This window comes from Pelophylax lessonae (assembly GCF_965119305.1).
Source record: "Pelophylax lessonae genome assembly, chromosome: 4".
Lineage (NCBI taxonomy): Eukaryota > Metazoa > Chordata > Amphibia > Anura > Ranidae > Pelophylax > Pelophylax lessonae.
This window is the reverse complement of record NC_138771.1, coordinates 553,970,011-553,995,927: the sequence shown is the minus strand read 5'-3', so window position 1 is coordinate 553,995,927 and position 25,917 is coordinate 553,970,011. Positions and strand designations below refer to the sequence as shown.

Sequence of the window (25,917 nt, the reverse complement as noted above, 5' to 3'; positions counted from 1 at the left end):
ACTCTCTGACAGGTGACTAGGTTGAGAGGTTTCAGGATCTTCCCTAGGCTGTCTTCCAAGGGGAGGGCTTGGAGGAGTCACTTCTGGGCTCTGCGCCCGACCTACTCCCACGTCTGCCAGGGAATCCTTGACGACCCTCTTGACTAGGGCCTCCAGTCGCTGGTCTGGATTGTCCCTCTCTCCCGCAGCTTGAGAGAAGCATTTGTCACACATTGACTTGCTTTCAGGGACACGTGCACCACAACCCCAACAGCCCTCTCTATCTGGGCGTCACGAGGGGCCTGCTGAGGCAGATGATTTCCCACGATGATGGGAGCCTGACTGTGACCTCCGAGCAGATCTCGAGGAGGAGTGCCGGTGGTGTGGACTTGAGCGATGTTCACTCTTGCGTGAGGAATGCCGTTCCGACCTAGGAGGGCTGTAAAACAAGGGAACAAAGCAAGACAAACAGGGAGCCAGGACATAAATGATGCCCTAATCCCCCCTCTCTACACACCCCAAGCCCCACATACCTATTAAGGGTGGGCTGAGGGTGAGGAGGCTTCCATCTGGCGCTGACCTACAGGGATGAGCCGGACAACGGGATCAGAGAGGAAGAAAGAGGAGAGGGGGAATAACTCCCAAAAACCTGGGGCCGGTACTCACCAGGAAGACCGTATGGGCAAATGCAGAGCAGCAGCGGATGCCGCAGGTAGACACACCGAGAAACCGACAGCAAAATACAGACTTCCAGCAACAGAGTGTATGATCTACACACTCTGCTGACACCTGAGAAGGGTTTTCAATATGGCACCCGCTGACATCATCAAGCAGGGCCGAAAAACCCTACTGCACATGCTCCACATCGTCACTGAGCATGTGCGAGAACCAAGCCTCATTCTGAGGCGCCCCGCAGATGCTCAGTAGCCCTAGCCACCAGGAAATAACAGGAAATAAGGAAAGAACATACAAAACCAGCTGAAATAAAAAAACTTAAGCTGCCATGGAGTTAAACAAATATGACAGGCAAGGAGTACTCACGACCACCAACGAACCGCTAGCCACCAGGGATGGATGAGCATACAGCACACACCGGACTTCATGATTCTTTCAGGGTCCCGGCCACCCGCAGCAGCTGGGCTTTTTGGCCAAGGTGCACGTTAGAAGAATCTTCGCCCCTGCTCCATACCCTGCAACAGCTGGGGCTTATTGGAGAACTCAATACCCGAATGGTAGAGACATCCATCTCCTGGGATCCATCTTCAGGTAGGATACAGGTAATCCATTAGGAGGACAAAAAAGGAACACGTGTGCTGAACAGGTGCAAAGAGTTATGGGAGTGATGTCCTATGGGTAGGTTTGGAGGCGGGGCCAAACCCGATACGTATGCTGCCATGGAGTCTGTCAGGAAATAAGTATTTGATCCCTAAGCAAAACATGACTTAGTACTTGGTGGCGAAACCCTTGTTGGTAAGTACAGAGGTATGATATTTCTTGTAGTTGGTTACCAGGTTTGCACACATCTCAGGAGGGATTTTAGTCCACTCTTTACAGATCTTCTCTAGATCCTTAAAGGGTAACTCCACTTTTGTTGAGAAAAAAAAAAAAACATTCCCCTCTGGATGATCTCTGTATATTGCAGGGATTTTAACCACTTCCATACAGAGCAGTTACACCCCCTTCCTGCCCAGACCAATTTTCAGCTTTCGGCGCTCTCACACTTTGAATGATAATTACTCAGTCCCAATCAAATTTTTTATCATTTTTTTTCACACAAATAGAGATTTCTTTTGGTAGTATTTAATCACCACTGGGTTTTTTATTTTTTGCAACATAAGTGAAAAAAGAGCGAAAATTTTGAAAAAAAAACACATTGTTTTAGTTTCTATTATAAAATTTTGCAAATAAGTAATTTTTTTTCATAAATTTGGGCCAAAATTTATACTTCTATATATCTTTGGTAAAAATAACCCAAATTAGTGGTTATAATTTAGTCTGTGTGAAAGTTATAGAGTCTACAAGCTATGGTACCAATCATTGAAAATTGATCACACCTGATGTACCGACAGCCTATCTCATTTTTTGAGGGCCTGAAATGTCAGGACAGTACAAATACCCCCCAAATTACCCCTTTTTGGAAAGTAGACATTCCAGGGTATTTAGTAAGAGGCACGGTGAGTTTTTTGAAGTTGTAATTTTTTCCCACAATTCTTGGGAAAATGAAGAAATACTTTTTTTTTTTTTTTACACAAAATTGTCATAATAACAAGTTATTTCTCACACACAGTATATGCATACTTGCAATTACACCCCAAAATACATTCTGCTACTCCTCCCGAGTATGGCGATACCACATGTGTTTACACAGCCTGGCCACATACAGAGGTCCAACATGCAGGGAGCACCGTAATGTGTTCTAGGAGCATAAATTACACATATAATTTCCTAACGACCTATCACACTTTTGAAGGCCCTGGAGCACCAGGACAATGCAATTACCCACAAATTTACCCCATTTTGGAAAGCAAACACCCCAACACATAATCTAGGAGGCATGGGCTGCAGATAGGTACTCAGGTACTCTGATGAGCTTCAGAGAGGTACTTGGGTATTCTGATGGGCTAGAGACAGGTACTCAGGTAATCTGATGGGGTGCAGATAGGTACTCGGGCACTCTGGGCTGGAGACAGATACTCGGGTACTCCGATGACATGTACTCAAAGTACCCGAATACCTGTAATCAGAGTACCCAAGTACCTGTCTCCAGCCCATTGGAGTACCCAAATACCTGTCATCAGAGTACCCGAGTACCTGTCACCAGCCCATTAGAGTACCCGAGTACCTGTCATCAGAGTACCTGATGGGCTGGTGACAGGTAATCGGGTACTCTGATGGGCTGGTGACAGGTACTTTGATGGGGTAGTGACAGGTCCTCTTTATTGGGGGGGCAATCAGTGTGTTTTGGGGTGCACTGTAATCGGTAACTAGCGGTTTCCACAATCTCCACCTCACACAGGATCAGTGTGTGAGGAGAACACGGTGACAGCTAGTTACCGTGTTCTCTTTTGACATTCTGTGATCGGCTGTGATTGACAGGCGGTCACGTGGTAAAAAGCCAATTTCATTGGCTCTTTACCAAGATCAGGGATGGGCTCTGTCCGAGGGACGAGCATCATCCCCGATCACCGCGCTGCGCGCCCCCGGGGAGCGCGCATTGAGGAGAGAACGAGCGGCTCGTGCTGGAGCCGCTCATGTGATCGGCTGTGATTGACACAGCCGATCACATGGTAAACAGCCAATTTTATTGGCTGTTTACTTTAATCGCGGATGGGCTCAGTCCGAGGGATGAGCCTCATCCTGGATCGCCGCACTGCGCGCCCCCCGGGGGCCCGCAGTAGCGTCCAGAGCGAGCCACCGTCATATGATGTCAGCCCGGATCGAGGAGCACTTCCTGCCGCCGTAATTTTTCAATGACACGGTATGGAAGTGGTTAACAAACTTTGTTGCAGATTCCTACCTTTTGCTATTCTGAAGAAATCATTGTTTGTTTCTCTGTGCTGAGTGGGTCTAATGGGGGAGTGGTTTCATAATTATCTCTCAGTTGTGGCAGCTGCAGGGCTCTTCATGAGGAAAGCTGCTTGGTCTGCATCCCTTTAGACGTGTTCCTATTGGGAGTCTCTCACCAAAAATGACATTTTTGTTGCAGGGGATGCCAGAAATCTGACTTATATCTTAGTGCAGACTTCTGGGAAAATTGGTGAGCCAATCACATAAGCAGAAAATGTTTCTGGGGTGTGGTCAGTACACATTCTGTGTACAGGACACCTCCAAGTAGCCATATTGCATTGCATTTTCAGAAAATTACAGTGGCTGCAGATTGAAAAGGAAAAGTAATTTTTAATAACATTCAATTACATTATGATTTGTGTCGCAATTGTATACACTATATTGTTTTTTCTTTATTTGCTATTTTTTTTTCCCCCCACTAAAGTGAAGTTCCCCTTTAAGGTTTCTTAGCTGTCTCTTGGCAACTTGAAGTTTCAGCTCCCTCCATAAATTTTCTATAGGATTAAGGTCTGGAAACTGACTAGGCCACTCCATGACCTTAATATGCTTCTTCTTGAGCCACTCCTTTGTTGCCGTGGCAGTATGTTTTGGGTCATTGGTGAGCAAGTTTTGGATGGAGGAACGTAACTGGCCTGCACAGAGTCCTGACCTCAACCTGACAGAACACCTTTGGGATAAATTAGAGCACAGACTGAGAGCCAGGCCTTCTCCTCCACAGCAGTTGCTGATCTCACAAATATGCTTCTGGAAGAATGGTCAAAACATTCCCGCACATTGCACGGATTTTAACAAACGTTGTTGCAGATTCCTACCTTTTGTTATTCTGAAGGAATTGCTGTTTGTCTCCATGTGCAAAGTGAATCTGTATTGGAGTGGTTTTAGAATTATCAGTTAGCTGTTGCACCTGCAGGGCTCCAATGAGGAAATTGGCATTCGTTTAGACTGGATTTTCCCTTGGAGCTATCTCACCAAAAACGACATTTACTCAAAATTTAATTTTTATCTTAGTGCAAACGTCCAGGAAAATAAGTAAGCCAGGAAATTACATTTCTGGGGGGCGTTCTGTACACCATTTGTGTAGAGAACGCCTCCAGGTAGCCATATTACATTTTACAGGAAATGACAGCACTGCTGATTGAAAGGGTAATGTCATTTTTTATAACATTCAGTTACATGACTTGTGTCGCAATTGTATATACTATATCATTTTATTTGCTTTTTATTTACCATTTAAATGTGTCAGAATATACTTTGCCAACATTTACAGTAAACTTTAAATGATTAGGCAGCACAGCTGTGCCCAATATCAGATAAGTCAGTTTTGTAGCTTGCATGTGAGCTTAACTAATTAAATATAGACTACCATTGCTAACCATTTTCTGAAAATGCTAGTTACAGTGTCTTAAAATAAATAAGCCAGATAAGATCAGGGAAGTCAGAACACTTGATTGAAAAGAGAAAAAAAAAAAAAATTGGATTGCCATCCAAGAGCCTGATCTTGTTGTATGGCAGCCTGCTCTGCATGCCCCTTGTAGCTAGCTAGGACAGTAAAAGAAACACTTCAAGGATTAAAGGACATTTTGGCTGACACCAGTAAAAAAAAAAAAAAAAAAGATACCAGCAATAAGAATACCTTGAAACTGACTGCTCGTCTTATCAGGACAATACTGATGCAGTGGAGTCTGTGGGCCAAGGACAGCAGAGCATTATCTTATCTCCTCTAATCATACTCATTGCCAGCGGTTTGGTACAAGGTGAGAAAGCAGAATATGAAGCCAGGGGACACATCAGATCCACACTGATAGGACAGACAGGAGATAACTACACTGCAGTGACCAGTTTATCAGTATGGAGGCGACTAGATATAAAAGTCATATGTCTTCAAAAAGGGGCAGTGTGCCAAAAAATCAGGTAAACCAAATTTGTGCAAGGCAAATGGAGGCGGCCATTTCTGAGCTCCTTCCGAGCATGCCAATTGGCTGGCTGTTTACTCTTGGTTTCTATGCTTTCCGAGTCCTTTACCTAAAATAGGCACTCAGCAAGTTAAAGCAAACCTGTGCATTGCAAGGCAAATTTACATAGACCCACATGAAAAGAGAGAGAATCCACTATGGCCAGTGACAGTGCACATTCCTAATGTTTCAGTCATGCTGGGAAAGTCTGCCAGGGTCTTCGGAGGACAATCTATGGCAGGCATGTCCAACCTGCGGCACGGTACCGCAGGCAATGCGGCCCACCCAGGGCCGGCGCTACCGCTAGGCAGCGCACCTCATCCTCTACCCAGCTGTCAAGCTGTCTGTGGGGGAGCAGCCACAATCAGCACCGTGCAGGCAGCCTGAGAGCCAGGGACTCAGGAGAAGAGCTCCACCATGGCACCGCCTCCTTGACCCCGCCCCCCTGAAGAGACAAGAAAGAGCGGGTGCAGCTTACCCTGCGCTTCCAGAGCATGGACTGCTCCAACTTTCTCTTCGCTCTCAAACGTGAGGCCTGGAGCCAGAGGACAGGCTGACTGGGGGTACAAAGGTGTGATACAAGACGGGCAGGAGGTGCAGGCTGCTGCGGGAGATGCTGGAAGTGGAAGAAAATAAAGAAGACAGACTGGCATCATGGCATGGAAGGTACTGTCTGTCAACATACACAGACCTGGCCTGCAGATCTGCAAACAGACACTCTGGGACAATAGGGAGGGACTGCAGCTAGGAACAGGGCTAGGGGTCTCTGACATCTCCCCCTCAGAGCACCCCTCCCCCTGCACTCTGACCCCCTCTCCCCCCACTCTCAGACCCCCTCTCCCTAAACCCCCCACTTCCCCCCTCCTCTTTCAGCCCTCACCCCCCCCCCTCTCAGCCCTCCCCCTCTCTTTCTCGGGCCTCTCTCTCTCAGCAGTACCCACCAACATTACCCGGCAGCAGAAACTGGCAGCAATACCCACCAGCAGTAACCACCAGCACTATCTGCCAGCAGTGACCCCCAGCACTACCCACCAGCGGTAACCACCAGCAGTACCCGCCAGCACTACCTGCCAGCAGTAACCGCCAACACTACCCGCCAGCATTACCCACCAGGGTAACCATCAGCATTACCCGCCAGCTGTAACGGCCAGCACTACCCACCAGCATTACCCGAAAGCACTACCCACCAGCAGTACCCGCCAGCAGACTGCAAAATAAGTAGAGAGGTATGTGCATTAGCTGTGTAGGAAATGGGGGAGGTAGTTGGAATCGGCGCTACCTTATAAATATGTAATGGGACAGTGATGTGTCCAAACCATAGAGTATCACTCTATAAATTAGTGCAGATTAAAAGTGCCAGTGCAGAAGTGTATTTGGATCAATAAAAAGCTGTGCGGATAAAATTATGGCTGGGTAAGTTAAAAGACACAAAGTGCTGGTGAAAATATTTAATGTGAAGTGACAGATTATAGTGATAATGAAATTAATAAAGGTTGGATAAAAATTGCAAGCGTGTGCTAAAAATAAGTGAACAAAGTGCTTGTGATCAAGACTCAAGTGCTTGCGTTCCAATTGTCCACTAGGGGTCGCACTCACCCTTCAACTAAATTACCAGTAATTGGCTATAGAGATATACACCAGAGGGGTCCGTAGTAAACTCCCAGATATGTCTCCTGGAGGTCTTCACAGACGTGCGGGTAACATATCATCCACTGTAGTGATTACAAACAGAAAGCCTGCCCAAATATTAAAAACAGGTAATCAACATGCTTTTGTCGAACATCAGGGATGCCGTTTATAGGAAAACAGATTTTGAGATTAAGCGAAGTCCTGGATGTATGATCTCGGTATTGCGTGCTGACCAGCCACTGTATAGGCTGGGTAGGGACAGCTGAAACACAAAATTGTGGCAGTCCTTGTTTGTGTTCAGCTTCAGCGAAAATGTAGATCCTTCAGCATCCTGTGTTCACAGCTCTTGCTCATTTGCTGTGAACACAGGATGCTGTCCCTACCCAGCCTATACAGTGGCTGGTCAGCACGCAATACCGAGATCATACATCCAGGACTTCGCTTAACCACTTAAGCCCCAGCCCTATTTCGGACACTTTTTGTTCACAAGTCTTAATCTCAAAATCTGTTTTTCTATAAACGGCATCCCTGATGTTCGACAAAAGCATGTTGATTACCTGTTTTTAATATTTGGGCAGGCTTTCTGTTTGTAATCACTACAGTGGATGATATGGGACCCGCACGTCTGTGAAGACCTCCAGGAGACATATCTGGGAGTTTACTACGGACCCCTCTGGTGGATATCTCTATAGTCAATTACTGGTAATTTAGTTGAAGGGTGAGTGCGACCTCTAGTGGACAATTGGAACGCAAGCACTCGAGTCTTGATCACAAGCACTTTGTTCACTTATTTTTAGCACACGCTTGCAATTTTTATCCAACCTTTATTAATTTCATTATCACTATAATCTGTCACTTCACATTAAATATTTTCACCAGCACTTTGTGTCTTTTAACTTACCCAGCCATAATTTTATCCGCACAGCTTTTTATTGATCCAAATACACTTCTGCACTGGCACTTTTAATCTGCACTAATTTATAGAGTGATACTCTATGGTTTGGACACATCACTGTCCCATTACATATTTATTAGGTAGCGCCGATTCCAACTACCTCCCCCATTTCAACCCAGAATGCAATTTTAGTAAAATTTAAAACTGCTAAATACTTTTTCTCATCAGAAGTCATGAGACTGCTATATACTGCTATCAGTGTCTCATTAAAGCTTGTAAGAGTTTTCATTCCACTCTTGACTATCCTATGAGCCTGCAGGACCCCTGACCCTGCACCGATCAAATGCACCCTTCAAAAAAAAGAAAAAACTCTATACACACCAAACTGCACATGTGCAGAATGACTCCAAAGGCTATGTCTTATCAGGAGATGTATTGGGGACAGTGGAAGAATGGGAGGATCGGGCAGACAGGATCAAACAGCCTTTTTACACAATGCAGAGTAGTAACCCCTCAGGTTCCACAGTGAGTAGAACAAGCATGCGGAAAAAAAAAACCCAAACAACCAAGAGACCTTTGCCATTCCAAAATAAACAACTTCCCCAGAAAGGACTGATGCCAGAACAGCCTAAGGCTTCTTTCACGCGGTCCGCCTCCGCAGGGAGATCCGTGTTGCTCAGCGGGGATCGATCCGCGATCCCCGCTGAGCCGGGCGGATGACAGCTCCGTCTCCGCTTGCAGAGCGGAGAGGGAGGTGTCTCGGCACCCGCTGCCCTCTATGGGGGATCGGAGGAGAGCGGACCGCTTGTCCGCTCTCATCAGATCCACTCCGCTCCGATTACTGAACGGATGGAAAAATAGGGTTTCCATCCGTCCAGATTTCAGCACAGGATCGGATGCGGATGGCAGCGGGTGTCAGCGGAGGTGACCTCCGCTGACACCCGCTGCCCCATAGAGCTGCATGGAGGATCCGATCAGATCCGCCTAAAAAACTGACAGGCGGATCTGATCGGACCGCCCGTGTGAAAGAGCCCTAAAGGTATGTTAGTTCTTTGTAATCAGGATGACAGGTCTGACAACCAGAAGCAGAGCAAAGGAAGAGATGGATACCGTAGCTAATTTGTTTTGCATAACATAGCCTAACCCTGTACCGAAAATGTTCTGAGTGCAGTTTTCCCTATAGTCCTGAACGGTAAGAACCTTCGCCAAACTGGATTTTTAAAGCACAGCAGTCTGCAACAACCTGTCCCCCTGGTTAATTAGTAGGTACTAGGGATTCCCCAACTTCCTCAAGAAGACAGAAGAGGAATTAAGACTCATCAACTTCACCTTCTTCCTCCTCCTAAACAACTGCACAAGGTTACCAAGATGGTGGCCATACTGAATGACTGAAAGGTACATAGAGTAGACAAAGAATGAAGACCTACAATAAAGCTGCAACTTCACACATAACCAGCCTTAGAAAAAAAAACTCTCTTTGCAAGTAAGGAAGTTAACTTAGGGGGAGGAAAAGCAATGGGGCCAAAAGGTCTAGCTTTAGTAACAGAAGGTAAGTAATCCATGAGGACAGCTCTAAACAGCTGGAAGGTAGGTCCAGTAAAGCTCGCATCGAGGCAGAACCTTTCCATGTTGCCTACTTGGCCTGTAATGAAGAAGACAACATAAAATTACATGGGCCCAGAACGTAAACATTAATCAAAGCTGAAGGCTGGGGCAGAAAAGGTTGCTCAAAAGGAATCTTCAGAAGCAGGCCTGTCAAGACAAATGAACTTCTAAAGAAGAGAGGGAAGGCAACAGTCAGGGGGAATACCTCCTTTTAACTCCCAGGAACGTGCATGATAATGAAGCTATTTTAAACAGCACAAACAAAGCAGATTAGCAGTATGTATATACGGTTTATGTAAATGTTTAAATTTTAAGTTTGAAACTTTATTAGGATGCTTATTACATACAGTATGTTTGCCTGCTTTTAAGAGTACCTCTGGGTTCCTGAAAAAGCTTTACTTCTAAACAGCTGAACTGAGCCACACTCATATGGTTCTAAGATACCTATGCTATGTATGTAGAAGTAGGGTGCTTATGTTACATCAGTCATGTTTTGGCAAACACACGCTATAAAAGGGAGAGCGAGTTGGCCCACAGGAGGGCTGGATATGTATAATTAGGCATGTGCTTGTCCATTGCAGCTTTAAGGGCATTCTATTTTTTTATGGGATTAAGGTTTTCATGATTTGTGTACAAAACGGTTTTTAAAATTACTATAAAAAAGGATATAAAAGGTTGTGAGGCTATTGATGGTTGGCACATTTAAAGTCCCAATATTCTATGATATTTTGTGTTTTGGCTCGGAGAAGGGTTGTGGTGCCGTTGATGACTTATCAATCCAAACGTGTTGTGTTAATAAACTCCTAAGGTTTCATGTATACTTTGACCGCTAGCCTCGGGAAAAGGAAAGATGCAGGAGCTTTTGTGTACAAGAAACCTAAATTTGCAAAACACTGCACTACCAACCACTGCCATAGTGGAAACTTTCCAAAACCCAGACACAACCCGCCCCAAGGCGCTGAAGTGGCACTTACAAGGAAGGACTCACCGGCCCCAGGTCTTCATTTGGGTTTGCTTGCCACATTGCTGCCGTGTCTACAGTGGTGGAAAAAGAGCTTTGATTCCCCTCCCCCCCACTGTCCTGGGCTCTTCTTGACCTCTGAACACTGCCTGCATGCAGGGCTGGAATTATGTCATCCTAGCCTGTCAAAGGTAACATACTGCATTTCTAAGGCTTGGCATACACTCTTATAGCACCACCATCTAGGCTTCGGACTAGGCTGCCGCTGCCAAACTGGGTCACACACAAAACTTTCCGGAGGGGTGGGGGAGGGATGGACAGGACAAGCGGCACAGGGGGTTTCAAGAATCAACTAGAGTCAGCATAAAGGGGCCAAGATCCTGGGAGAGAAGAGGGGAACCCCCCCCCCCTAATGTAGCAGGAAGTACAGGGAGAACCAGGAGACTCAAGGAGATCTCCCTCTGGAGGAGAGGACCACCAATCTAATGTCCATCTTATCAGAACAACAAACTTCGTGCAAAAGCAGGATAGTAGAAAACACAATCTAAACTGTGGGATGGGTGGTTACTGTTCTGTTTGAATAGCCTAGGAGGAGGAATATCTCTCAGGTTGCTTTCTTGAAAAGACAACTGGGTAAAAGAAGAGTACAAAATGCAGTTAATATATTACTCCAGTGTAGCTGGTAGCCAGGAAGATTTAAACCCCCTTTACGCTGGTAATGCTGCCGACACATTATGCTGTGAATTGCCTTATCAGCAGTGGCTGCCCTTGGTGACAAGCCATCAGGAGGCAGTATGATGCCTTCTGCATGCTTATTCAAAGAGATTTCCGTATGAAACAGTGACCATTAGCTGCAATTGCAGTTCTATGATGCATGTTGGCAGGTACCATCGCTGAATGTGAATCCTCTACTTTTTTTTGCAGCACCACAAAGTTTCAGGTCACAGCAATGTGTATGGGGCCTTCTTGCAGCCATTGGCAGATTCTGAAGGGGGGGGGGGGGATTGGGTGGCAAGTCTGTTAAGGGAGAAATAGAAGTGAATGGCCAGTTGCAGCAATCTGCAACCCAGACTTGGGCCACCTGCCAATCACTCAGAAGTCTACTGAGCACACTACATGTAAAATCCTACTTGTGGGTCAGTGCCACCTGCCAAATGTCCTTCTTTACTGCTTATGTGGATCGGGCCTAAAGGTTTTTTTATCATTACTGGTGATTGCAGAGAATGTGGTAATTTGTACACACATGAACTGCAATATACCTGGTCATTGTATCACAACAAGCCTGTGTAGTGGATTCCACAAAAATATATTTATTTATTTACATACATAAGACCATGTATACAAGTCATTATACAAAATCTTCGTGGTATCTTCTTTTTCAATACTTTTGAACGCACACCTGGTAAGCTGACAAGAGGACCACACCTGGCGATTCCACTTCAATGGATTAAATTTACTTTGTTTCAGTTAAAATATCACAGACAAGTCTGAAAGTTCATCCAACACAATTCCACCAAAGACAGCTTGTGCATTCTAGGTCTGCTCTGACTCCTTCCTGTCACGCTTCTGCTTTCCTTTAGTATATTTGAATGTGCGAAGTGGATTCTGTGTCCTCTTGAACTAGATAAAGGAGAAGACAAGGTTTTTTTTTTTTTTTTTTTTTTTTTAAACAGTACCAAAAACATTTTATTCAAAGCTGTACTGCATGCAAACCATTAAACACACAGATGCCATACATATTGCAAAGCAGTTTTACCTGTAAAAAGACTTGTATTTCTGTCGGTCTAGTTCTGAAATGTACACAGCTCTGCAATGCAGCAAAGCTCTGCCTGTCAGAGCAGGAAACCGGATTTTTCTTTGTACTTAAGTAGCACATATAGGTCTCTTCCCCTCCCACAGCCTTTGAATGGGCAGTGACAAGAGAAGCAGAAGAGTGATGAGTTTATCACTCTGCTCTCTCCAACTAAGATGCTGGCAATTGCAATTTTTTACAGTACCTTAAAAAAGTGAGTACACCCCCCTGGCATTTTTGTAAATATTTTAGTATATCTTTTCATGTGACAATACTGAAGTAATGACATGTGGCGATAACCAATACGTTATATTGTATCCCCACACTACGCTACTAACACTCACAAGTGTAAACCAACTCCACAGTGTGCAAATTAAACCATATAAGCAGCTGTATTTAAAAGTATAACCCCTTATCCAACAGTGTAATTCTAATCCCACTTAAATAAAGCAAAAAATTATTAAACGTTGTTAAAAAATGAAAATTCTTTTCACTTAGCCTTATTGCTATTACAAGGTGCTTCTATCCCCACTAATACAGCAAATGACAGGTTCTGTTAGACACATCAGATGTCTAATCCCAGATAGCAAGCAATTGTGCTGCAAGTTTTAAAATGACTTGCTGAGCTTATGCTAGACTTGACAGGCTTCACAAGTTTGTTGCACAATTGCAGCAAGTCCACATTGCATGACTCCAGATCAACTTTCTTTGCAAACATTCTGCAAGTTTGCTGCAAGTTCTGGTTCGGTTGTGCAATAGTCATCCCACCACAGGGGTCACTGTGTCTGAATTTTCATGCTGTAGACTTGCAGAGCTCTTGCTGTAGACTCACCACGTAAAATTTGCTACAAATTGGAAAAATTTTAATTAAAACTTGTGCTTCAAGTGCTCTGCAGGTGTACAACTCGCCAGTGAAAATTTGCAGCAAGTTAACAGACTTGCAATTCAACACTGCCACAAAATTTGTGGCAAGTTATCCTTGCTATCTGGGATGTCAACTCTGTGCTCATTTGAAGCTAAAATTGCACAGAACAGGCTAGGGAGGCCAGGAATTGACAACGCTGAGCCCGGGAGTGATCAGAGCTCATAGCTTCCAGGTTCATTGTTCAGGGGGACAATCAACAAACAGATGTTCGCTCATCTCCCACCATTCACCCTGCTGACACTCACCATGGATGTCCTGGGCATCTACAATGGACCGGGGATCCCAAGACACATGGCATGGGTTGGCATCTTTTTATTATACATTTATAGGTGATCAGGAGGCTTTACAGTTGCCCAGATTAGTTACAGTAGAAAACTAACAGGTGACTAAGAATGTAAACAACCTGCCAGCTGGACAGGGCTGTGGCCAGGAGTCTGTTTAAAGGCTGGTGCTGACGCCGACATATGCCTTATATTAGTGGCAGTAAAAGCATTCAACCAAAGTTTTGATCAAAATTCTGCTGCATTTTAATGATAGGCAAAATATGTCCTTCAACTAGCTATCATTTCTTTCAGGAGTATCATAACTACTGCTAACTGAAAACAGACAGCACCATCTAGTGGGTAAAAAAACTACTAAAATATGACAAGCTGCAGAGGCAATTTTTTCCAATAATAAAAAAAAGCAATTAGGGTAGCTCAAAAGTGTTATAATGTATATACAGTATACCTGCTTATATCACACACAAAATGTTGCTGTAAAGCCAATAAGCCCCAAAGTAGTTTAGAACTCCTTAAATATAGGAAAAACACACAAAAACAAGCATACCCGGGCCTAATAATCATGTTAACTCCAAAAACATAAATTCCAAATAGTGTATTATAAATATCAGTTATAATGATCTGCTATTTTGTATCACTATTATTCTTGCCAGTGCTTGTGTACCTTCTTTTGCATTTGGTCTCTTTACTTTCTTTTTCCTCACCATTCCCATTATGATAAATTTGGTAATTAGATTTCGAATGCAGCAGATATTTGTAAGGATTGCTAATTTTTATTCATTATGGAATCAACTTGTATGATTTGTTGCACATAATAAATTGTTTTATCTTATGATGACCACATATTGATTGCACAACATTATCCACTTCACGTTCAACCTTTAATTTTTTTTTTTTTTTCAAATATTTTTATTTATGGGAAAGGAACAACAGTCGAGAAACAATTCGTGACATGCATCATACAGACATATGTAATAAACAGAGCATCGAAAGAAAGAGCAAACTAAAACAGTAGATCGATGATCAATGAAGGTCCTGGCATAATCGTAGGACCCATCCCCGGTGGCGGGGGAGGTGCAGGTACTTCCAACACGATTCACTGATAGCCAGGCACCAATTCATGCATGTATAAAGGCTGCATCACGGGGCGAGGAAAACCGTTCCCGGCTGTCGCCCCCCAATTTTATCTAGAGAATGGGAAAGATAAGAGAAAACAGAGCCCAAGAATGGGTAACACACAAAGAAGACAAAGAAGGATGGCGAAGGGATTGGGAGGGGAGGGGGGTAACAGAGGGGGCAATTCCCCGCATGGACAAAACCCACGGGCGCCCCCGAGGTGAGAGTCAACCGCACATCAGAGACCTGCCCCTGTCAGAGAGCACAAAGACATTCCAGAAACCCCAGATCTTATCGTATCGTTCCCTGCGATGCTGCCTCGTGAGGGTGAGGTCCTCCATCCTGTTTATGTCTTCCATCCTGCGCATACAATCCCCAATAGTCGGTACTCTGGTCGTCTTCCACAGCACTGGGATGCAGGCCTTTGCAGCACTCAGAACATGGGGAATCATCGATTTTTTACTCTTCGAGATCGGTGTAGAGGAGACCTGAAGTAGGAAGAACTCCGGAGTGTCCGGAATCTCCCAGTCCGATAGCTCCCCCAAGAGGGCCCGGACGGCTTGCCAGAAGGGGCGCAAGCGGGGGCATGACCAGAAAATGTGGAGAATCGTGCCTACTGCGCCCTGACACCTCCAGCAAAGGTTCGACGTGTCCGGAAAGATTTTATTCAAAACAGAGGGAACCCTATACCACCGGGTGAGGACCTTATAGTTTAACTCTTGCAATTTCGCACAGGTCGGGGTCTTCAAAGCCAAAAGGTATACACTTTCAGGCGTTGCGCCGGGGTGAGATGCAGCTGAAGATCCCGCTCCCACTTGTCCAGTCCAGGAAGGACATAGTCCTCCCCCGGGGAGATCAGGAGGCCGTAGGATTTAGACAGCGTGCCCGGCAAGTTCCCATCCCCCACGCAGTATTCTTCAAATGGAGTGAGGTCCCTGGAAAACGCAGAGGGGTCCGGCAAGGAGCGAAGATAGTGGTGTACCTGGGCAGCGTGCCAGAACCCCAGTCGAAAGGAGCCACTAGTCGACATCAGCTCCTCGATCGTCGGCCACCGAGATCCCCTGAGGAAGTGGACAGCATGAGAAATGCCTCTGGACATCAATTCGCGGAAAGCCGAGTCCCCCAGTCCAGGGGAAAACTCTGGGTTACCCAGGATCGGGTAAAGCGGGGATGTCGGCGTGGATATGGAGGGGTGGGAAAGAGCGCGACGAGTGGTAGTAATCGTCATGCCTATCGTGGGATGCGCCCGGAGGTCCCGCGGAAGTTCCCCTCGAACCCACGGCATCCCCTCCAGGGAGGCGGCGGTTTGTCCCCTCTCCAACTGCACCCATAGTTTACCCGCACCATGTCTCCGCCAGTCAATCAGCCGGCCGAGGTGGACCGCCTGATGGTATTTAGCTACATCGGGGAGAGCCAGGCCCCCCAGAGTGCTTCGGTAGAGTCAACTGGGCCCGAGACAGTCTCGGCCTCCCATGAGCCCAGATGAATTTCAGAAAGATGCTGTGGGCCTGAGCGAAGAATGAGGCCGGGATCCTTACAGGCAGCGCCTGCAGTAGGTACAAAATCTTCGGGAGGATCGACATCTTAATTAGGTTGCACCGGCCGAACCAAGAGTGCAGTCCGGAGTTCCAAGTCTGTAGCAGGCCATGAATGTGGGTCAGGAGGGGCGGGAAGTTCAATTCATAGATTTTGGCCAAATCCGAGGGGATCTGGGTCCCGAGGTACGTCAGGGCCCCCTGCGTCCATCTAAAAGGAAGCGTTGATGATAAGTGCGCCAAGAGGGGGGCCGGGACGCCCACCCCCAGAGCCTCGGATTTGTGAAAGTTCACTTTCAAGTTAGAACACCGGCCGTACCGTTCCAATTCCTTCAGCAAGTTAGGCGCCGAGATCGCCGGGTTCGTGATGGAGAAGAGCATGTCGTCGGCGTAGGCCGATACCTTGCACTCCATATCACCAACCTTAATTCCCGATATGTCGGGGTTGGCCCTCACATGCCCCAGAAACGGCTCAAGAGAAAGCGCGAACAGTAGCGGGGATAGGGGACACCCCTGTCGGGTGCCATTAGAGATGTCAAAAGGGGCAGAAAGCACCCCATTACATTTCACTTGGGCCGATGGGCGAGAGTAAATATGCCCTATCCAGGACATCAACGTATCCCCGAAGCCCATCGCCATCAACGTAGAAAGCATGAAACGCCAACTGACGCGGTCAAACGCTTTCTCTGCGTCCGTGTTGAGTAAGACGATGGGGCGTTTTCGTCGACTGGGCCACGTGGATAAGGTTCAAGACCTTAGAGGTATTGTCCCTCGCCTCCCGGGAGGGAATGAAGCCCACCTGATCCAGGTGGACCAACTGCGGCATGTGGTGGCTGAGGCGATTGGCCAGAATCTTCGTGAACACCTTCAGGTCTATGTTCAGCAAGGAAATAGGCCTGTAACTGCCACAGCTGGAAGGGTGCTTCCCGTCCTTGGGGAGGACCGATATGTGAGCCCGAAGTGTGTCCGGTGGAAAAGACGACTCCCCCCTTCCCAGTAAGTTAAGCCATGCCACCAGGTGAGGACCAAGGACCTCCAGGTAGGTGGAGTAATAAGGCAGGGTGAAGCCGTCAGGACCCGGCGCCTTCCCCGACTGCAAAGATCCCACCGCTGCCTGGAGCTCCATTAGGGTGATGGGTGCCTCCAGCTCCTCCCTGGCCTCAGCTCCCAACGATGGGAGGACCACCGAGGCCAGGTATTCCTCCACTGCGGACGGAGTGCCCCCCTGGTCCGGGAGGTTATACAAGGAGTCATAAAAAGCCCGGAACGCGCCAGCGATCTGTTCGGGCAACGTAGCGGAACCCCCCGAGGGAGACGTAACACGGGGAATATAATTGGCAAGTTTCTGCGCCTTAACCGAGGCCGCCAAGAGCCTCCCGCACTTGTTCCCCTCCATATAAAAGGCATGCCGGGCCCTCTGCAGGTCCGCCCTGGCTTTGGAGAACATAAGATCCTGCACCTGGCGGCGGAGTACAAATAGTTCCTGTTCATCCGACTGGTCTAGGTGCTTTTTGTGGGAGGTTTCCAACAGGTGGATCGCCCCCAAGAGTCGCTGTAGTTGTTGGGATCTCTGCCTCTTCAGCCGAGCCCCATGTTTCAGGTACACCCCCCGAATGACCGCCTTATGGGCCTCCCAGACGATCCCCGGATCACAGTCATCCGCGGTGTTAGTCCGGAAAAATTCCGTAAGTTCCTTCAGAACGTCTGAACGGACCTCCCCATTATTGAGGAGGGAATCGCTCAGACGCCAGAACCGCGTCCTCCCCCGCGCGCCGTCCGCCAATCTGTACACGAGCGATATCGGCGCGTGATCGGAGAAGGTCACCGTGCCGATCGTGGACTCCAGCACCGCGTGCAACTGGCAATGCGGGATCAAAAAATAGTCTATTCTGGAGTACAACCTGTGGGGTGGCGAGAAAAAGGAATAGTCCCGTTCCCCATTGTGTTGCATTCTCCACACGTCAATAAGCTGAGCTTCGTGGAGAGCACGAAGAATCCGTTTCCTTGCAGAGTGGGGCACTGAAGAGCCGCCGGAGGACGTATCCACCGTCGGGGAGAGCGGGACGTTGAAGTCGCCCCCCAAGATCAGCTGGCCCACCTGAAAGGAGGCCAACCGCTTAAGGACCCGGGCGATAAATACGTCCTGGCCAGCGTCACCATATTCTCCCCAATGGTGCCCCTCAGAAACACAAAACGGCCGTTCGGGTCCAGCAGAGAGTCCTGGCAAGTCCAAGGCACCCTAGCAGCCACAAGAATGGACACCCCCCTTGACTTGGCAGCAGCGTGCGAGGAGTGATAGGAAGTGGGGTAATAGCGGTTGGTCAGCCGCTGCAGGCGGTCAGAGAGGAAATGCGTCTCCTGAAGAAACGCCACATCAGCTCGCTGGCGACGTAATTCGTTAAGAAGGACCTTACGCTTCCCTGGGACGTTCAGCCCCTTAGCGTTCAGGGAGACCACCGTGAGCTCGTCCATGCTGAGGGGGGGGGGGGGGGGGGAGGGACCGAAAGGGGCAAGGGAAAATACAAAGGACCAGACAATGGGTAGGAGGGAAGAAAAGGAGCTGGAAAGACGGGGGAGAAAGATGGATAGGGTGGAAGAGAAAGAATGGAAACTGAAAGGAAAAGCGGGGAAGTAGAGAAGGAAGTCGGGGTAGGGAACACCCCGCTCCAACTAGCGGGCAGCTAAGCCACCAGGCGCTCGGAGACCTTTAAGGGCACTCCAGCGCAGGCCTATTTGGGGATGCGGGTAGACAGGGATAGCCTGAACCGCGGCCTCCGTCCCTCCACCCCGTCCGACCCCAGGTATGGGCAATGTGAGGAAGGAGACAGAGGCGGCAGTGCAACCAAGGGACCGTCGTGGACGGTAGCGAGCTAGACCCACATGGCAGGTAGCTCGTCCCTTCAAAAAAAAACAGTAAAGAGTAGGGATCCGTATCATAGGAGTACCAGATGAGAAGAACCGCAGCCGGCTATACAGCACCGTCACACAGCAGGATCATCAACCAACCCACAAAACCCACAGTTATAACAGTAATTTGCAATAAATTAACAATACCCCGTTGGTAGGGGGGTCCGAGCAGCCAGCCCCCGAGGTCCCGTGGGTGAGCAGGCGCAACATCACCATAGGGGCCAGCCTAGCGGGCAGGGTACGACCCCCCCCCCACCAACCCGCCATCCCATGCATCCCGAACTGCGTGGCCACTCGGACCCCCCTCCAGGAAGTCAGAAGGCACACGACCCCCACCGAGAGACCCTTGACACATCCCCCACATCAGCAACAGTCACAGCCCCCCTCCCCCAATACAGGCAACAGAAAAACACAAGCCCCAACTCCTGGCAAAGCCCGCCTACCTCCACCCATCAATCCACCCCACATATCCAACCTGGAGGGACCAGAAGGCCGAGCCCCCCAACACCCCGACCATATCCGAAAGTCCCTGGTCCAGAGCAGCAATACACATCCATAGAACAGTCCCCGGAGACCAGGCCACAGGCCACTCCACCAATCAACCCCCCACCCCAAACCACCAGATCAGGGCGTGGGCCAGGTGAGGGGGACTCGGAACCCAGGCCACCCGGGGGCCACCCCCCAAGGACACCCCAGCCAGGGATCTCGTGGCGCCCAGACAGGGGAAGGTGTGCAGCAACTAGGCAGTCAAGGCGTCGGGACCAAGAGTCCCCGGGGACCCTGCAGCAGCGGGTTCCAGGCATGTCACAGAGCACTGAGAGAACCATATGTCCAGGGCGAGGAAGGCAACACGGGGGCGGGGAGGGCACACAAGCATGACAGTCTTCTCCGGGGTTCGGGGCAGCGTCCAGGCTAATGTGCCAACAGGGACAAAGGGCAAAAAAGGGCCTATAAAACAAGGGGGGGGGGGAGGGGGGGGGGGCACGTGAAGGTCATCATCACACAAGCAGGGGTCCATCACCACACAACCCCTTGCGGGGTGGTAGCAGGATTCCCTAGGGAGCAAAAAAGAACAATCCGGTGGGGATATACAGGGCAGGTGGCAGTGCACCCCTATACTCACAGGACCGGGCTGCGCACTGTTCAGTCTTCGCGACGAATCTCCGGCACCCTGGACCCGGATCGGCGGCGGGTGCGTTGCGGCCGCGGGGGGGGCGAGGCACCCCCGCTCCGGGATGGTCTGTTCCGCCGTTCGGCAGGTCGCGGAAGCAGCGTCAGCCAGTTCGGCACCTCCACTGGCTGGGTCTCCAAGAACTCGAAGAGGGACGGCAGCTCCGCCGGAGAGCGGAGGGTGAAGGAAGAGCTACCCTTCCGGATGGTGACCGTCAGCGGATATCCCCAGCGGTATGTAGCACCTTCCCTCCGAGTCAGGTCCAGGATTGGTCTCAAAAGGGCTCTACGATACAGGGTAGCCCTGGAAAGATCCGGCAGGATTTTAACTTGAGCCCCGTCGAAGTCCACGGAGCCGGCCTCCCAAGCCTTCCGGATCACTAGGTCCCGATGAGTATACCGGTGGAAGCGGCAAATCACATCCCGCGGTCGAGCGGGGTCCGCCGAGCGGGGGCCAAGGGCTCTGGGGACCCGATCAAATTCCACATTAGTGGGTAGGTGTTCCCCCAGCAGGTTTCCCAGGATGGCGCTGACGGTGGCGGATAGGTCCTCTTGGCTGGTAGCCTCCGGCAGTCCCTTGAGGCGGACATTGTTCCGCCGACTCCGATCCTCCAGATCCTCCATGTGGAGCTGCATTGCCACCGCGGCCTCCCGATGTGCAGCATTCTCCCGCTCCACCGCCGCCAAACGCCGGTCCACAGAAGCAAGGGTAGCCTCTCCCGCCGTGACACGGTCGGCCACCCGCTCGACCTCTCCACGGACCTTCTGCACTTCCCGCTGGTGCGCCGCCTCCAGGCGGCCCACAATGGCCTCAATGTCTCTAGTGCTGGGCAAGGAGCGAATGAGCGCCCGAAGTTCCTCATCCACACCCGTTACAGGCTGGGATCCCAAAGTCGGCGGGTGAAACGCCGCTGGAGTGTCCAGGATAGTCCCAGTAGAGGAGGCAGGAGAGGTGGACGGATCATTCCCGCCAGAAGGCCCAGGGCTGTGCATGGCCGCCATGTTGCCAGCCGGGGTGGAGGCCTGGGATGCCGGAAAAAAGTGCCGGATCTCACCGCTGGAACGCTTCCCCGAAGAAGTTCCTACACCTGCGGGGGTCCCCTTGTTTTTCCTCTTTCTGGCCGACCTCATATCAACGTCCACAGCTTAGGCAAGTCGGGCCGGGTGAAGGAAGGCACGGAGCTCAGCAGGGATGCGACCTCAGCCGGCCATGTCCAGACCACGCTCCCTCAACCTTTAATTTTTACTTAGCAATGAAGTTGAATGAAAAAAGAATGTAAAAAAATAAAAATAAAATTTGAATCCTGTGAAATTTGCAACAAATCGCATTGGAGTCTAGGGGAGGCGAATCTTGATACTAAATTCTGACTAGTTTCAAAACGAATATGCATGCTATTGTCAAAAAAGACACAGGGACTTTTTTGGGCAGTGCCATGGCTGACATTTAACAATTTTTCTTTTTATAAATATACAGTACTTGAGCACCGGACAGGCAGCAAACTGAGGCACAACACAGGATTTTTCCTGCAGCAAATATTTTAGGAATTTGGCAGGTCCAGCTGTGGAAACATTGTATGGCACCTAGGTAATTGTAGCCAGCATCATTTTTGTGGGGATATTAGGTGTGGGCAGATGGCAATTAAATGTTGAATCTACAGCATTAGCAGCAGAGGTTTTGTAGACCTGGCTATATCCAAAACTGGTTCATTTTAATAAAAGAGAGCCAGTCCACACAGTCAGGTCTGGGTCTCTGAACATGGGGGTAGGGATGTTGAATGTAAGCCTGCCATATTGCAATGACGGTCAACTTCCCTCAAAAACTACTCCAACACACAATGACAAATGGCTGCTGAGAACCCACCTTTTTATAGTTAGGGCACATAACAAAGCCATCATTATTGGTCATTCTTAGCAAGCTAACAAGTTCAAACGCCAGGTAGTACATTACTGTAACAGAGTCCAGTATACCCAATTTCTGCATTTGCCAAAACCATAAATTTCAAACTTGCTGGATACACAACAAACCCATGCTAGCATTAAAAACCAAACCCCTTCCCGCAGCCATGGAACACTCAAGCTCTCACCTTGCTGGAAGCAAACCTGGAAAACCCTCCTGGCTTTGTTCTTAGCCTTTTTTTCCTCTTATTCATAAGATTGACGACAGAGCGCATGGAAGGTGGAACTGAGAAACAGTAACGTAACAGCAAGTGAAAATAATGCGATTAGTGAATACAATGGAAAAGCTAAAAACAAGGAAGTATAAACTAAGGATTTATTTTTACATTTGAATATTTTCTTGCAGTGTGTCATGTTTTTTTTTTTTTTACTATAGACAAACTGAAGTAGGAAGTGAAGCACAGTAATGTCTGCATAGGATGTTCAGGAGTTAAAGTATAACTAAAGGCAAAACTTTTTTTTTTTTTTTGGATAGTGGGGAGAGGGATTAGAACCCCAGGCAGTTCTTTTTAGTGTGGTCTGTGCCCCAGTTAGAGAGATTTACTTTTTTTATTTGTCCTGTTTACCATTATCATTGAAAAAGTAAAGAAAATCCTAAATTTAAATCTTCTAATGGGGACACTGGTTATGGTGACCTGGGGGTCCCCAAGGAATTCCTTTAATTTGCAGGGATTTCTCACTTCCTGTTTAGCTATGGGACGGAAAGTAAAGGGATACCTCTGCAATGGGGCACATATGGCAAAAAAAAGTTCTACTTTCATATTCCCAGTGGTTCTAACTTCCCTGATCTGATACGTTTTCTTAGAAAGAAAAAATACATTAAATCAACACAACAGCCAAGCAAGAAGATTTTTCAGGAGTTCAAAAATGGCAGCCATTTATTGTCTCTCTTTTTTCTTCAGACAACACATGATATTTTTAAATGCACAGCTTATCAGTGGATGGTTAGTTTAAATATATGTAATGATTAGGTTATTTTAAGTGCTGTAAAATTGTGTATATGTGTATATATATATATATATATATATATATATATATATATATATATACACACACACACACACATACATACCTATCTATATACATGTGCTGCTTGGAAGGTGGTTAAAGCCTTCTGCTTTTTAACACATCAAAGAATGGGAGAATATATACTTACTTAAATATTCTGGAACATTTTTCAGGTGAGGTTTCACTACTGCTGGATGCAGAGGCTTGTCATGTCTAAGAAGGTGGAAATCCCGTGGATTATCTTCAAAATATGTCTGGAGAGAAAATGATAAAGAAAAGGTTCACTTTGAAGATGTATACAAATATATTCAGGAACCAAGAAAATAATACATGGATTAAAACTGCCCCAAACTATCATTTAGTTATGAGTGGATAATTCTTGCTGCCATATTTACAGAGATATATCCACAGTTCCTAGCTTTCCTCACTTCCTAGAGACATTTTAAATGCAGCATAAGGAGCAAAACACCCCGTTTATGGAGTAGAAATATAAATTCTGCAGGGAGCTTTCAATCCTAAATTCAGAGAGAATTAAATCAGTTGTTTAGTGACCCAAACTCCCAGCAAAATAACTGAACTTTATATAATATCTGCCCTGACAGTGTACGGGGAAAAGGATTACTATACCTCACAGAAAAAATATATAGTTTCAGATGAGATACACATTCATAGAATGAATATAGACTATCTGATTCTTGGGCACACATTGCTCACTGTACTGATAAGACTTGTCAGTTGCCAAATGTTAATGGAAGAAGCTCGGACATTGGGTTATTTAAGGCTGCAATCTCTCAATGCGTAAGGTCAGAGAGTGCTTTGCAAAGAACATGGAGCTATGAATCACTGGCTGACCTTAGATGATCCCTGTACAGAGGAAACCGCATTAAAGCAGTATAAAAATTACCTTCCATTTTTCAGTGGTTATAAAACATTAATGTAGTCCTCTATGTGCTCTGATCATCAGAGCAGATCAACGGGACGCAATACAGCTAAAAATACACAACATGTGAACAGTTTGCCTACCAAATTTTAGAATTCTGCTCAGTCACACCTTTGCCACACTATACATCCTGGAAGATGACTCCACTATGCACTACCACAGCTTTTCGGGTTCCTATGTCACCTGCCTGTTTGCCGACTATCAAGAAGCATCACTTCGCTGCTGAGCTCCTTTCTTTACCTTCCTCTAACTGTAAGCTGCCTAAATATCTCCCAATTCTGTCTGCATATTAGATTGACAGCAATGTGCAACACGGTCTGAATGGCTCAAATTGCATAATCTCCAGCTCTGATTTTTGCTATGCTAAGTTACACTAGTATCATTTTCAGACATAATTTGAACTCCTAACTAGAGAGTAATTTTTATATTTGTTTGGCATTCTGTTTGAATTGAAAACAGGTTTATTATATGTAACAATTATTTGTGTTGCACTATTGCCGGAATGGTTGCTATTCAAGCTGGAAGCAGACACGAGGTATGCTTGAACAGGACCACAGCTAGACCACATAGAAAACAGCTCCAGCAAGATTTTGTTTTTACACTGGGCTACTTATTGCAAAAGAAATGTAGAAGTAGTATTGGACTAAAATAAGCATGCTGGTGGATTACACAATGAAAATCTTTATACAGCACACTTGCCACTGCCTCCATGAACTTCAGCTGCAAACTTTATTGCCCTGTAATGACTGACAAAGCACTTGTTTAAATTTGGCAGCATCACCAAGCTCACACCTGACTGTTTAATTTAAAAAAAACTACAATAAAAAAAAAAAAAAAAAAAACACAACAACATTAATAGAAAATGTAGTCTATCAGATGTGGATGTGTAATCACCGGATAAAATAACAAAAAGGCTTTTGATACTATTTCTTGCTCTCTGGAAGTGGGGCTTTGACGAAAAAATGTAATCCTCGACTTTAGTTCTCTATGCTTGCCTTTAGCTATGCTGAACTATCTAGGCTTCACCTTGGACCCATTTCCTTCTAGGCATTTCACTAGGCAGGGATGCCCTCTTTCCACTATATTATTAATTTTAGGGCTTGAACCCTTGGCAGCAGCTATCTGTGCAAACTGGATTACCATGGTCTTCAAATATCTGGAGAAAAACAAAAACTGATTATTTTTGCCGATGATCTTGATCGTGGGGTCTCTTCCCCCCTTACACAACTCTTAGAGCTTAACCTGTTTGCGGGCCTCTCTGACTTCGGGTTTATATCAAACTTACCAGTAAATTAATCTAAAGCCCCGTACACACGCAACGATTATCGGCCGACCGATCGTCCGTCTTTTGTCCAGAGTGGTGTTTTGTTGGTTGGAATGTGCCTAGACTGCACACAAATTTTCTCGCCCAACAAAAATCTGCTTCAGAAGTGATGTCATGTGTTGGTTTGCTTTCTTTGTGTTCTTTCTTATCTGAGCATGCCCTGTCTTGCTCATAAGATTTTTCCCTGTCGAAATCTGTACTGACTGCACGAAAATCAGCCGTGTTTTGACGGCCAACAAAAATTTTATAGTCTGCACACCAGATTTTTTTCGGCCGCAAAGTCGGTGTCGGTTGTCGGAAGCATCATACTAACAAGCCGAAAATCGGCAGATCGGACGTTGGACGAAAATTCCTTGCCAATTTTCGATGCGTGTG

The 25,917-nt window shown here is 47.2% G+C and overlaps 1 protein-coding gene across 1 annotated transcript in view; it reads right to left on the bottom strand.

Moving 5' to 3' along the window:
* Nucleotides 1–11,934: 11,934 nt before the first annotated feature.
* The window catches only part of DDX56 (DEAD-box helicase 56), a 34,374-nt gene continuing 20,391 nt past the window's right edge, over nucleotides 11,935–25,917 (bottom strand). The window contains exons 12-14 of the mRNA XM_082256239.1: nucleotides 23,427–23,532; nucleotides 22,399–22,496; nucleotides 11,935–12,208 (exon numbers count right to left, since the gene is read on the bottom strand). Of these exons, the coding sequence (XP_082112365.1) occupies nucleotides 12,122–12,208; nucleotides 22,399–22,496; nucleotides 23,427–23,532 (291 nt within the window). The 3' untranslated portion in view covers nucleotides 11,935–12,121. The remainder of the gene's footprint in view (nucleotides 12,209–22,398; nucleotides 22,497–23,426; nucleotides 23,533–25,917) is intronic.